This window comes from Antrostomus carolinensis, unplaced genomic scaffold, assembly GCF_000700745.2.
Source record: "Antrostomus carolinensis isolate BGI_N321 unplaced genomic scaffold, ASM70074v2 scaffold24818, whole genome shotgun sequence".
Classification (NCBI taxonomy): Eukaryota; Metazoa; Chordata; class Aves; order Caprimulgiformes; family Caprimulgidae; genus Antrostomus; species Antrostomus carolinensis.
The window spans coordinates 3676-18184 of NW_010331269.1; the positions used below are offsets into that span (position 1 = coordinate 3676).

General features: G+C 37.3%; 1 protein-coding gene across 1 annotated transcript; it reads right to left on the reverse strand.

Moving 5' to 3' along the window:
* Window positions 1-317: 317 nt before the first annotated feature.
* FBXO3 (F-box protein 3) lies at window positions 318-13324 on the reverse strand (the record flags this gene model as incomplete). Its single annotated transcript, XM_010173179.1, has 10 exons — window positions 318-856; window positions 2485-2675; window positions 3062-3177; window positions 3609-3731; window positions 4573-4657; window positions 5277-5322; window positions 6229-6433; window positions 9009-9123; window positions 11570-11733; window positions 13235-13324. Coding segments are annotated over 10 exons (1261 nt in total), but the record flags the coding sequence as incomplete, so codon positions are not given.
* Between the last annotated feature and the right edge of the window lie 1185 nt (window positions 13325-14509).

The window sequence follows — 14509 nt, forward strand, 5'->3', positions numbered from 1 at the left end:
TCCGTTGTAGTTATTGAGCAATTTCTTGGTTGTCAAGTGGCAGATGATGCATGTACACTACATTCCAAAAGGTATTATCCAGTCAGAGTCACTTAGCATAAAATTAAGCTGAAAGATTGTCAAAAAATAAGGCCAGTTTCATTCCTAATTTATGCATTTGATGACCAGAATGTTTGGATACTTCTATGTTAATTTTTTTTTTTAAAAAAAAAGCATAAGAGCACCTGTTTTCACCCAAATGGGACACACACCCAAACTGCAAGTTTCATTCTTAGGATTTATCAAGAGTGGAAACTCCTGGGAAAGGACAATAGTATACATCTTTTTTGCCATCTTGTCTATTGCTAATTTTTAATGCTTGTATAAAAACAAACCCCCACACCATATTTGCAATATGATCATAAATAGGCAATAGTTTAAAAATGTAAGATATTATTACCTCGGACTGTCAAGCTGTTTTGCACTTTGGAAAAATGTGAACAAAACCCAAACACCTTCCTCTTCCTCTCCCTCCCTTTGCCCTCCCCAGCCCCCTTCCCACTTCCAAACCAGGGGGAAAAAAAAAAAGTTATACTCTGATGAATATTAGACCTGGCACCAACATTCATGCTAGTTGCCCTGATGAGCAACAGAAAGTTCATTTACAATAGTTAGAAATATTCTTATGCACTAGCCCCAAAGAGTTCAGCTTCTGAAAACAGTTTAATTTGTTTTGAAAAAAAAAATCCCATCAGGTATGACGTGGGCAGCGTCCAGAAGGTGCAGGAATGTCCAACACTCTACGTCGATCTTCATATTCATCAGTGTCTGTGGAATCTTCGTCTTCGTCCACTGCATATTCGTTATGATTTGTTTCCTAGCAAAAAAAAATATACATATTTAATTAAAGTCTTCTATTCCCAGCTATAAGGAAGCACTAACAATTGCCTAGCAAAATCTGAAGTCTGCATGATTGTGTCAGTCAGCTGGAGCAGACATTGTGATCTATGTCCTAAAACCAGCTCCTTATGATTACAAAGTTTAATTTGCAACAGAGATCATTTTGCCAAAATATTTGACCTTTAGCTCAGTAAATACCCACCAGCCTTCACTATTTCGTATGCACAACTATATAAAGCCTCAATTCAGTATCTCAGCTCTACCAACTTTCTTGGTGGCTTATTTTTTCTTTTAATAAAAGTAGTTTAAAAACAAAGGGTCGTTACTACCTTTAAACCAGAGGTAGAACAAAAGAGAAAAGCAAATTATTTTTACAGTCAACTGAAGGGAAGGAGGTTACAACTCCCACAGCTGTGAGCAAGAATGAAGAGATGGCAGTTTCTGTTAGAAGCATGACATCTGCTGGCACTGACTGTTAGAGCTACTGGTGATGGGAGTGTCTCAAATCCCTGGAAATACATGAGGAAGTGTACAAGGAGATATCCAGCCCCAAGGAAGGACTCAAGGATTGCACAAAAACTTTCAAGTTCTACCTGAATTAGTCTCTAATTAATTTAATAGGATGAGGGGTGATGGTTTTAAACTAGAAAAGGGGAGATTTAGGTTGGATATCAGGAAAAAGATCTTCAATATGAGGGTGGGGGATCATTGTAACAGGTTGCCCAGAGAGGTAGTAGAGCCCCTATCCCTGCAGATATTCAAGGTCAGGTTTGATGGGGCTGTGAGCAACCTGCTCTAGTGAAGATGTCCCTGCTCACTGCAGGGGGTTGGACTCGATGACCTTTGAAGGTCCCTTCCCACCCAAACCATTCTGTGATTCTAAATAAGGGCTATGCTAGTGATAAATAAATAAAGCATTCTTCTCTAAATGTGCCAAAGCAAAGCGAGAAATTACATAGTTCAACTGCAATCTCCAAACTAAAGCTACAGTATAATTAACTGTGAGTTAAATATCTTACTGATTTGCAAATTTATTAAGTGATTTGATGAAATGCACTTGCGGTGAGAACTAATGAACAGCAGATGGACCACTATCGTTTTTGAAGTGCCATTAACTGAAACTTTTCTTGTTGAAGAAATTAGATACACCATCAGGGCTAAAACAAACGACAGGGTGGTCATCCCAAGATGGAATATTTAATTTATTAATTAAATATAACATAAACTGCCTACAAAGATGACTACAGTTGCTAGACTTAGTCTTAATTGGAGCATGTTTTGTATGGAGTTATCAATCTGAATACTGTCCAGTACTGCAATTTTTGCACCTGAAGTTTTCTTACCAATAAACATTCCAGATACTGAAAAGAATTCATATAATGGGGAATTATGTCAGACTGAGTGATACTTTATACTATTTTTTGATAAATGATTCTGAAAAAAAAAAAGCTATTTTCAAGAAAACAATCAAAACTGAAAAATGATAATGACACTGAAGTTTAAACACAGTTACACTGTCCTATTAAAATTAATCCAAGTGTCCTCTGAAAACAGGAGGTCAGAGAAAAAAAAATCTAGGATAAATATAACTGCATTGCTGCTTACCATTCGTGCTGTAGACACCTTGAATGTTGGACACACCATATGAAATCTGGGAATTGTGACATTAAAGAATTTCTCCTTGTAGTAGAGGCAATGGAAGGTGTAATACCCCTCCATATATCCAGATGTTGTGGAAAATGTAGTACAGCTGGTATATTCATAGACTCTCCCTGGAGTGATAATTGGAAACTCCCCTGTTGGTAAAATATTAGATGACAACAGTAAGGACTGAAGTAGAACTACAATTTAGCAGTTTGCCAAAGCACTTGCACTCCACAGAATCTTCAGGCAGATTATTTTATATTCCTGGATGCATAAATAATTCTCAACAACTACTGATGTTAAAAAACTGCCTGAAGAGGGGTTAACTATCAGGACATCCCTTGCAAAATACCTCTGAAGACAAAATAGATGGATACATATCTCTCTCTTTCAAGCAACAAAATTATTTTGATACAAACCATACAACTACTACCCTCTGTCACCACGAGGAATGGCCCACGACATAACTTTTGTAATGTGTAGGTTAAATACAAACACACTCTCTCTACTGGGTTTGTAAAAGCAACCTTTTACTTACCAACTACTCCAGGACCTTGAACTTCTTCTACATCACCTTTGGCATTTGTTATTCTCCAGTATCGACTGTCCAGCTGACAAGCCTTCTCAGGAAGAGCATCTTTGGACATTTCAATTCTAGAAGCCAAACAGCACACTTCATGGTTATGTAACTGCTTTCATACATTTTAAGAAATGCTTTAGTATCCTTGGGATCTCTCTCAAAGTAGACCAGGAAAAAAAAACCTAAGGTAAAGTATCCACAGCAGTTGTTGGGATCCACCTCCATGCCTCTGCTTTGCTATCGTTATTTACACATTTCTAAATCACAAGAGTTACTCCCAACTTCTTTCCTCCCCCTATCACTGGACTTCACCAATTACCAACTTGACTGGTAGTTGGGGACATGACCAGGTAATGATTTACTATTTTTTAATTAAAAAGTACAGCATGTTGAGCACATCCTATTCATTTTAGTACATTTACGAACGTTGTGCATAAATTTGCAACAACTGATGCTTTGAACATTACATGTGTTATAAAGAGTTAATTCAGTTATTGTTTTTTACCTGATTCTGTAAGTGAAGAAATAATGCGGTGGATGTACAGAACTGAGTTCAGGGAGAAAAGATGTGGACACAGAAACAGTAATATCTCCTGTGGTAGCAACACATTCTTTATCGTGCACATACCTACAGAAAGGAAAACATCAGCTCTGTGAATAGCTCTGTACATTCAATACAGAAAACTAAACATGTAAAGTGATTAGCTAATTACTAGTAAGAGCACTGTGGTACTAGGTTGAAAGTAATTCTTAATTTGTCATTTGGCATTTAAATAAAGGATGTACGCAGTGTCTTCATGATGTCCACTTCCCCATCACCTAAACTCATGAGGCTATGGATCTCTGTACCTCCATTAACGCTTGTATTAAGCTGGGTGTATAATTTGGAAGATACACTTGTTTAATATAATAAAGGTGTGTCATTATGCTATTTAAAAACCAAAAACTAGCATCTCCTACAGCAAATTAATTTACAGATCAGGAATTTGGTTCTGTAGTATCTCATTTTGACAGAATTAAGGTTCTTGCTTATAATTAGAAGGAATAAAAGGTGCATGAAGATTCAAACACCAGAAAGGTCCTGAATTTACATATTCAACAGTGTTACTTTAGAGCCTAGTTTGCTGAAATAATTGCTTAGTAACTCAAGAAGGACAGTCCTGCAGCTGCAGCACGCTCATGGGAAGCAGAATAATTACACTGTTAGCTAAGCTTCAGATCAGTTAATAGTGCAAAATTCTGGTCCCATTAATGCAAAGTTACAAACTCTGAAGTTTCTGGTTAAAAAAAAAAAAAAAAAAAAAAGTTTCTTTAAGCATTCTGCACTATCTGCAGGAAGTTCCAGCTGCTTTCTCCTCTCATCACCATCAGCTTTTGTATTAGATACCCAGAATTACTTGGAAAGAGGTCAGCTTTCTAATAGAAGCATCGAAACCTTGCAGTGAGGTGATAAATCCCAGTCACGATACCTGAAAATCTGGTCTCTGATGATAGGATAACCACCAGTTACAACTTTGTTTACATAGGATGTAAACCATTCCAAGTAAGATGTACCTAGATGCCAAAGAAGAAAAACATTCATAAAGACAGGCAGGCAAATTTACCACTAAGCACAACATTACAATAAATACTTCAAGGAAACAGTTTAAAGCTTTGAATATTTTTATAATAAACTCTGAGACTTACTTGGATGAGTCATCAATATTCCAGTCCATCCTACCAACAATGACCATTTGGAGAAACCAACCAAGAACTAAGGGTTAAGAATGCCTACTCCAGAAATGACACAGCAAACAAAGAATCACTTAGCTAAGTATTTCACATTATAATCATGGTCTACAAATGCTGGTGTCACTCATCACTTCTGATGTCTTTCTGTCCACTTGAGTGTTGTATTTAACAACTGCTTACATCACCCCTATGATGGCTATGTTCATCTTGTTAGACAGGTTAGTACATTGAATGATTTGTATACAAGACACGCAGAAGGACAAGCTTTAGCAGAGAAAACATGCATCTCACTTCAAATAACCGCTGATGTTTTAAAGCAGGTTAGAGTCTCACAAGTAGCACAGAAAATTTAGAAGGCTTGCTTTGTTCAAGTCATACTGACATGCATTTTCTAAACAGTGCAATTAAAACATTTTGCAGAATATTTTATCTAAAGTGTTACCTGTAATGAACATATCAATAGCAGAAGGATTCAGAGCCATTTGGTCCTAAAAGAGACAGAAGATTATGGATGTATTAGGAGGAGACCATTAGAGTTTCAAAGTTAACATTCAACACCTGAAATAGAACATGGGGAACACTTTCCTTGTATTCACAAAACCTAAAATCTGGCTGCTTAATGTATCATTATACTCCCAGTCAGATATTTAAACATATAAAACACACACGCCCATCCCCATGAGTGCTCACAGGATCACTGAACATACAGCTTCAACATTCCACTAAGGCTCATGCATATACAATCAGATTTAATGCATCCTTCAAGAAACAAGACCCCTTAAAAATACTGCCTTATAACAGAAGCACAGAACAGCTGAGGTTGGAAGAGGCCTCTGGAGATGATCTTGAGGCAGGGCTAGCTACAGCAGGTTGCCCAGGATCATGTCCAGTTGGGTTGTGACTCTCTCCAAGGAGAGTAAGTTCTTCTTACAAACCAGGGGGTATCATTTATTATAGTAACATGTGTTTGCATGTTAATAATATTTATTATTTAACATATCTGGGGGAGGAGATGTATACAGGTGCTGATCTTCCATAATGGAGAGGCTTTTCTTCTTTACAGAAACAGGGTCAAGAGTATACATCTGCCATAGTTTGAACAAATTAAATGAATACTTTCCAATAAGGATGAATGTTGTCCACTATCATGAACCTATAGAAACTGCTGCAGCCATTAACAACTTTATGTAAATTTCTTTCACTTACTAACCATTCCACTTCTGTGCTTTGATAAAAACTGATAAAAGATGGCAACTCAGGGACAAGTAAGAAACTAATATGATTTCTTAGTATTCACTTTCAGCTATGTAAAATATTTCAGGTATCTGGTAACATGCAAAGGACACCATTAATCATTAGAAAAGTACATTCACAAGTAGAAACATCTTCCTTACTGGACATTGATAGAAGATCTCGTATTTATTTCGTCCCTCCACACTCTCCAGGGCCATGTATTGACTCAGGCCAGTATGAATGCAAAAAGTAAGAGGAAGGCATTGTTTCAGACCTAGCCTCTGCTGAAAACCTCCAGCCGCTGTGTCGATATCCAACAAGTCTTCAGAGCGGTAGTGGTTTGACAGTGCCATGCTTCCCATCAAACTTAACAGACAACACCAACAAAAAAGGAAAGATAATCAGAAAATACAACTCACAATGCAAAGACAGCTTTAAACTTTTTCTAAGCATCGACTCTACCAGTGCTCTAGACACATATTAGACTTAGATGAAGACCAACTCTAACATCCAAGTGCTGAACTAGGCTCTTAGTTCACAACACCAACCTTCACAAAGAAAGGCTTGATGGCTCTAAGATAAAACACTTCCTCGTATGTTTTGTGCATCCCAAAGTACCATTTAAAAATGTGTTGGTAATTCCCATAGTGTCTGCAACTACTTCAAAGGTAGTTTACAGCTGACAGAGCTTCCTGTAGTAGCATAAAAGAACCATAACCAGTGCTCTGTATCTCAAGTTCTGTGCAAGTTTATTTCAGTATTATCAAAGCACCCATGATTTTTCAATTAGAATACCAAGCTGCTACCGTAACAGTCATCAATGAAAACCACAGTGAGCAAGGTGCTCTATGCTTTGGAGAAAAGGTTGAGAAGTAAACAAGCAAAATCATTATTAAATCAGACAGATTATAATCTTAGTATAAAAACTAAGGCAGACAGACAGACACACACAGAAAGAATGAGACAATATTCATCAGCGTGACATGGCAAGACAATCAACTGTCTGTTTTTTTTTTTCCTCCAGCTTTTTGTAAGCACCACAGCAAAGGATGGGATTTTTAATTTGTTTGTTTTCAACAACAAGGAAGTGACATTGAAGACAGTAAGAGGAGCCTCTCTATACCTAAGAAAATAATATATATATTTATATATATGGAAAAGAGTAGCACTAATCTGAAATATGTAACAGATTAGGAATGGAGGGGAGCATCAGAAGCTAAAGTTAACACTGATATGAATGCTGGGCTAGATGATAGCTAGGGTGAAAATAAAAAGAATGAGCAACCTACACTTAAAGTAATAAAGGAGCAGACAATGGAAGAATGATAAAAAGGGGTAATATGATTAAAGTAATCAACTACAAGGGCACACACTACAGCAATAAGAGGAGTACCCAAACCTGTAATGCACACCTCCTCACCCATACTCCCTTCTAATCTGCCCTTCACTGATGTTCTCTGGTGTAAACTCTTGCAGACACTAAGCTTTTACTGGTGTTATGAAAGCAGTGACTACGGTGCAAGCTGCCACACGTCAGCATGGTATCAGCTGCTCCCATCTTGAGTAACAGGTTCCATTCCTTGCCTGGAATTAGTATGTTCTACAGTTTAACAAGTGATATTAACATCCAAACACAGAAACCTGGAGGATCTAACAACGACAACTCCTCAATTTCTGACCTAACACACCAACTTGCTGCATAGACTTCCACTGCCTACACTCGGTCTCTCCAGTATTCATCTCCTGGTCCCAAGCCTGGTCCCAACAGTAAGACCACACCTTCCACTGGCAGTGTGGCAGCCTTTCTTGCTCCAGGGTCCCACATGTCAAACCTAACTAGTTCCCCAGTCAGTGTTCCACCAACAAGGTTTGTCAACCTGTGTGTAAGGCTCAGGTCCTTGCTTTGAGGGCACAGCAATGGACCACAGCCCACTGGCAGTTGTTCAAGCTGAAAGACATGCCCAGAGGCACAGGTCTGCTCCTGCAGCCCTTCCACAGGCACATCATCACAGTAGAGGCTTTGTGGGAGCGAAAAAGTAGTAAGAAGAGCAGGAAGCACACAAGCTGCAGAGCTTCATTTAAAGTCTACAGAACTAGGGCACCTATATCCTCTCTGAAAAGTCTCTTTTGGAAAAGAAACAGAACTAGAAGTCAACCTCATAGTTGCATAAAACTGTTTCCCGTATCCCTTCTGCACATACAACACTAGAATTGGAGGAAGCTGCACCTTCTTTACTAGTTTTGGTAGAGCAACACAAATGTGTTGCCTCCTACAGACACTGCAATGATTTGCCTCAGCTTTCCACCTTTTGCTGATGTTTGAGGTGCTTCATCAAGTGCTGATCTGCAAACTTTTTCTATAGCTGGAAGATAGGAAACGATGTTTGGCCATTTGTCCTCTCACTTTGATGTAAAAGGAGTTTTTAATTGCTAAAACTGCTTAAAATTGTAAAATCTTCTACAGAGAAAACTTAAATTTGCAGAACTGACATTTTCATTCTACTTAAAATGACTACCTGGTTTGAAATTTATTCCCTAACCATTTTTAAGAAAAAAGTTATTAAATAATTAAACCTGAAGACTGCAAGAGGCTCATTTATTTATGTAATACAAAGCAAAACTTCAGGGGAGCAACTTGTAGTGCTACAATTAAAAGTCTAGCAGTTGGAAGTTTTATTTATTTTTAAAAAAAAAAAAAAGGCTTTTCACTAGGAAAAAGGACTGAAGTGTAATTTGAGTAATTAGAAATCTACACTGTGTTTGTAATTACTTCTGAGACTAGAAGACAGGCAATTCTAGAAATGTCACTTCAAATGGTCACTCAGTTACAATATATTTAATGCTTCACCCATCCTGTTCAGCAGATATTTTACCTTTTTAATAAATAAAGTATCAAAGAAACACAAAAGGAATAACTTGGTGTGTAGGTTTCGCTCCTTACCCAGGAACAACCAGCTTCTGTCCATTATGAATGCGAAATGAACATCGATAGTCATCAGGGAGTTTGCAACCTATTTGTGCTTCCACAGCATCCAGATCTTCCTCCCGCACGCTCTCTGGGTACAAAAAGAATTAGAATATTTGAAGTGGCAGTTTTAGAGGGGGAAATCAAGCCCAGCATGCTGGTCCTGACAAAGGTGAATATTAGAATTTGTGCTAAGACTTCTCCTTTAAAATTTTATTTCATATTACTCCCTCAGAGCTGCATGGCTAGAAATAAGGCAAAAACTAGCTACATTCTAGATGTAATAGATTGTTTTTAACCACCAAAGGGAATTTTAAGTAGCCCCAGCAACCTTAGCACTACGGATTACTTTACCTTATCACTAAATAAATACATTTTTCCAAGTATTTTGCCACTTAAAACTCAGAGAAAGCGAAGCAACAGATATACAAAAGCAAGACAAATTCAATTCAGCTTTGGGATGCAGCTGTCTACTCGCATGGTGTCAAGAATCTCCACTGATTAAATTCACACTAGTGGCCAGAATCACTAAAAATCAAGTATTTCAATTACAAAGCAAGGAATTTGTAAGTGCCTTAATCAAACGAACACGATGGACTCAAGTAAATATTTGGTGACTTTATTGTATGCTAGGTGGCACAGAATGAATACTCCATAAATCTGAAAGGAAGCTGATGACATTAACTGATTACTTAATACAGCACCAGTCTCCATCCAACAAAATCTCAACAGGCCTGACTTAAGCAGAAAGTATTTATAAAGTGAAATGAGCCTTTTCCCCACAATACTGTCATTAGCTGATCTAGTCCCAGAAACTTTTAGGCAATATTGATTTTATTCTTTCATCATACTAAGGATTGCTTCTTTCAGTTTCCAGTCCAATCAGTAACAAAGAAATGTTGGCTGCAGTCACCATCCACCTGGAATTTGAAGCAATAAATGGATTGTAACAGGGGGATTTTCATATCATCATCAACAGAAGTGGGTGGGGAATAACTACTCTTACACCTCCACACACACTTCAGGGGGTTTAGACACCCCCACTTCTATCAAAGATCAACAGGGTGGCCTGTGTGGGCTGTTTCAATCAAGGTTTTTTGGGTGACTGTTCTCATATTCATTATCAATTTAATTTATATGGCATCATTTAACAATTCACTGAAACAAGATCCTGTACAAATGGTATTAAAAAGGTTTAAGTTATGGAAGAGCTCCTGCTAAAACCTGCCATCACTATACAAGTGTGGAAACTGATAATTTTAAATTTATTTTTGTCTTTCTGGAGAGAAAGAGAAGCTTCATTGCACCAAATTCCTTAGGAGAATTTTGAATTTTACTGTGGTAAAATCTGTTCCTTTCCACAGATACTCTGTTTCTCCAGATACTTTCCATTTTATTAACAAAAATATTTGACTGACAGTGGTTCTGTATAGAATCATAGAATGATACCTCAGTGAAGTCTCTGTTTTCAATAGAGCAGCATAGAAGTTACAGAAATCAAGGTATGGATATCTACATCAAGTATTATGGTCTGTGATACACAAGAGTTCAGGCTGCATATAACCCTTTTGTTTTTTTCCTAAAAAGGCATTCCTTCAGCACAATTCCAAAGTAAAAACCATTTTTTATTTAAAAAATTTTTTTACAGAAAACAGTAAGTGTTAAGTTCTAACCATGTTCTGTTATGCACAAATAATTAGTAAAACTTAAAAATTCAGCACTATCCAGCAAGCCAAGAAACATGCAAGATGAACACAGGAAACAGATCATTGTCTATAGATTTCTCTTAATTTCACAGATCATGTTAAAACAAACGTCTTGGTCAGTCAATTTCATACAAAAGACCAAAGTGCAGCTGCAAATGTAAGAGCTATTTTGTCCCTATACTAGAAAAGTCCAAACTTGCTCCATGTCTTATGAACCAGAATACTGGAAGTACTTTAAGTATTAAAACACAGACTTAATTTGAAAACAACCTTGGAGGAAAAAAATAAATATTCTTGTTTGGCCACTAATTTACCTTCATTAGAAGAACACAGTAAGACCTACAGAAGAGAAAGAACCAATACTTTTTGTTTGCCTTTAGTTTAAAATGCTTGTTTTCATGTGAAAGTGTTTTAATTAGGTCTTAAGAAAAAATTCATAAATAAAATCACACCAACAGGTCCTTGAAGTAATGGGATCATTAAAATAAATAATAAATTAACAGAAAAAAAATCAGTCATAGCAACCAAAGACAAAAGCAGTAAAAGTATATTAATTTTCTGATTATCCAGAGATAAAGAAGATCACTAGAAAAAAATAATCTTGATTTCTTTGCTGAAATTTTCAGAGAATCTGTGCATCACTAGTAACTGGGTAAGGACTATGCATGTGGTTTGATTTACTTATTTACTGGAGGGGAAGGAAAAGCACATCTACTTGGCTTTCGAGGCTGTGGTAATTGAGGCACACACCTAGGATGAAAGCAGGATGAAACATTAACAGACAGTGTTGTGTCAGCCAATCTACTAGAGAAAGCAGGTCCTACACCCTACCTTTCAAAGAACCAATCATCCGAGGACATCGCTGTCCTAAATATTTCTCTAGGTCATCCCAGGCTTTTTTCAAGGTAGCGTAGTAGTGGATGTATCTTCCCAAGTCAGAGTAGGTACTGATGAAGATGGATTTCCAGCTCTGATTTCGTTTACTTTTTTCCTCTCTAAGTGGAAATTAAGAAAATAAAGTTTAAAATACCAGCCTAAAAAGCTTGACTTCTAAAAGCAAGAAGTTAATATTTATTATTTGGCAGAAACAGTATGCATAATAATAAGCCAGGAACACTTTGAGCTGTATGAAGCTACACAAACTCAACCAATTCCAGCATCTATTCAACAGCAACTTGGAAAAGAATCAGGAAACATTTGGGGTACTTAGTAACAGGGAAAAATTTAGAAAAAGTATTGCTTTTTCTAAATTTTCTAAACTTTTAGAAAAAGTATAGCACACTAAACAGAGTGCTGTCTACTATTAAATCTTAGAACTAGTGAATAGCTAATTCAGATCACATTTCATGTACATACAGAGAAAACCTTACAAAAATTCATCATATTTTTTGATCTACTGCATTAGTCACAAACACTTTTATTTATCCAATAAGAAGCATTAAGGAACAAACCAGAGAGTTAAATGAGAACTCTGTGCACTGATCTGGAAAGTCAGTTTCTTCAGGAATTACTGCCCATTCAGTTCTCCTCATAGACACGATAGCAGACTATGGGAAGACAGGCTGTCAAAAAAGTGCTGACTAACATCTGACAAAGGATGCTTGTCTCCAAATTGTAGCAGCCCTTGCATCTTTGTGTTATGATATATTCCAGCTCCTCAAACGCCAATCAGCACGATGAATCTAAAAGATTTAGTACAAGTTCATACACCTAAATAAAAATGCAACAATTGAGAAGTCTTCACATCATGTTAAATATCTCTTTAGTTCTAAAAAGGAGAGAAGAACCTTGCTTCTTGAACAAGAGTTGAGGGGCAAAAAACATAGATTGAGTTTAATCTGGGAAGTTCAATAAACTAACATCAAACCAAAGAGCTTCCAAGAGCAGAAGTTGAGGGAGCTGGAACTCTTCTTGGTGGGGAAGGCTCAGGGAGATCTTATTTATTCATACAATTACGTGATGGGAAGGAGTAAAGATGGAGCCAGACTCTTCTCAATGGTGCCCACTAACAGGACACTGGACATAGTCCTGGACAACCTGCTCTAGGTGACCCTGAGTGAGCAGGGGAGTTGGACTCAAGGATCTCAAAAGGTCTCTTCCAACCTCAACTATTCTGTGCTTCCAGTCATGGCTGCCCTTGACACAACCACCCAGTTGTCCCCCTCATAATTACAACACTCAATACTACTTTCCTCCATAGAATATTTGGTGTTTGATAAGGTCCAGCTGCAACTTTTCCTTCAGCCTAGGCGTTAACAGGGCACCTCTTTTCTACCCATCCATAAAACTTTTAAACCCTTGTACAGTCATGAAGCTTCTTTAGGAAATTAACATTTTTGATACCTCTAAACTTTCATCAGTTTGAAGCTGGTGAGAAGCTAATGAATACAAATTCAATCTTAGAGTTAGTACAAGTAATGTGGACATAAACAGATGGCACAATAACATTAAGCCTTGTTTTCATAGAAAAAAAAAGCTTAAAACAACCACACTTACTCTGAAATAAGCCAGTACTTCTTGCAGTGTCTTTTCCACAACGGATCATGGCTTGATAGCTGATTTAATCTTCGACTTAAATAGCAGCAACTATAAACAGAAAATCATTACATTTGATTGCAGAAGAGCAGCAAAAGAAACAAGGATAAATACTGACCACTACATGACACATTGCATTCTCGTGAAATAAACGCAGAGTTTGAAAGTTAGTTAGCTGTCCTTTTTAGAGCTGCACTTAAAATGATTAAACGTCTTCATCACAGCTGTGTAAGTCATGAACTACTTTCCTGCACGCTTGGAGAACTGTCAGCAATTAAGCAATTTTGTAAAGCAGGTCAAGCTGTAGACCTACACCATGGTAAACACTGAAAGATCCCAGCGTGACCCCACTCCACCTGCAGTAAGAATTCCAGTAGCACAGGCTAGTTATTATGATTTAAATCACTTCATCTGGATGGTCAGTCCCTACCTTATCTTTTCCACTGTTTCCATACTACTGAAAGCTCAAACAATAAGCTCCAGAAGCTATACAGTTTGAATATTACAAAGTTACTTTTCACTTTAAGTTGTTTAAATAACAAACTCAGTGACCAGAAACAAAGACAGACACAGGAAAAATACAAAGGATGACAGACCTGGGAATAAGTGCTGCAAGCTTGTTCTAACAAAGACCATATCCAAGCTCTTGCCATGGCATTACAGGTGACGTTGCTATTTCAGGAAGTTAAAAGAATCATATCCTGCACCATGAAGCACTATTGCAAATGCAGTATTAAAAAACCTGTAGGATACAGGTCTAAAACTGTCCTCAGAAATCATTTAGGTTGATCCTGGTGCAAGGAGACAACAAAAGCTAACTGATGGAGCCTGCTAACTTGTGATGGAGGTGCCGCCAAATACAGTTTGCTCCCCTATTTATTTTTACAGTTATAAAGCCCTTCTGGAAGGTACAACTGGTACCGACAGCAAGACAGTTCAGTGTATTTATATGAATAAAAATGTGCAGCAAAGCATCAGCAACGTGCAGAGCAGTAATACAGGGAGTGACTGTGTCATTCAAAGATTCACAGAATTTAAAATAAACTATTGCCTCATTCAGTCCAACCTGAACTCCAGATAATAAACCTTTTTTCTTGTTGAATTATCAGTTATGCTTTAAATAAACTCCACAAAAGATACCACCTAAGATACCCTACCACTTCCTCTGGTAGCTTGTTCTAACAGTTAATTAGGTGTTAATAGCTGTGATTAACACCTGAATACCCCAAATGAGGA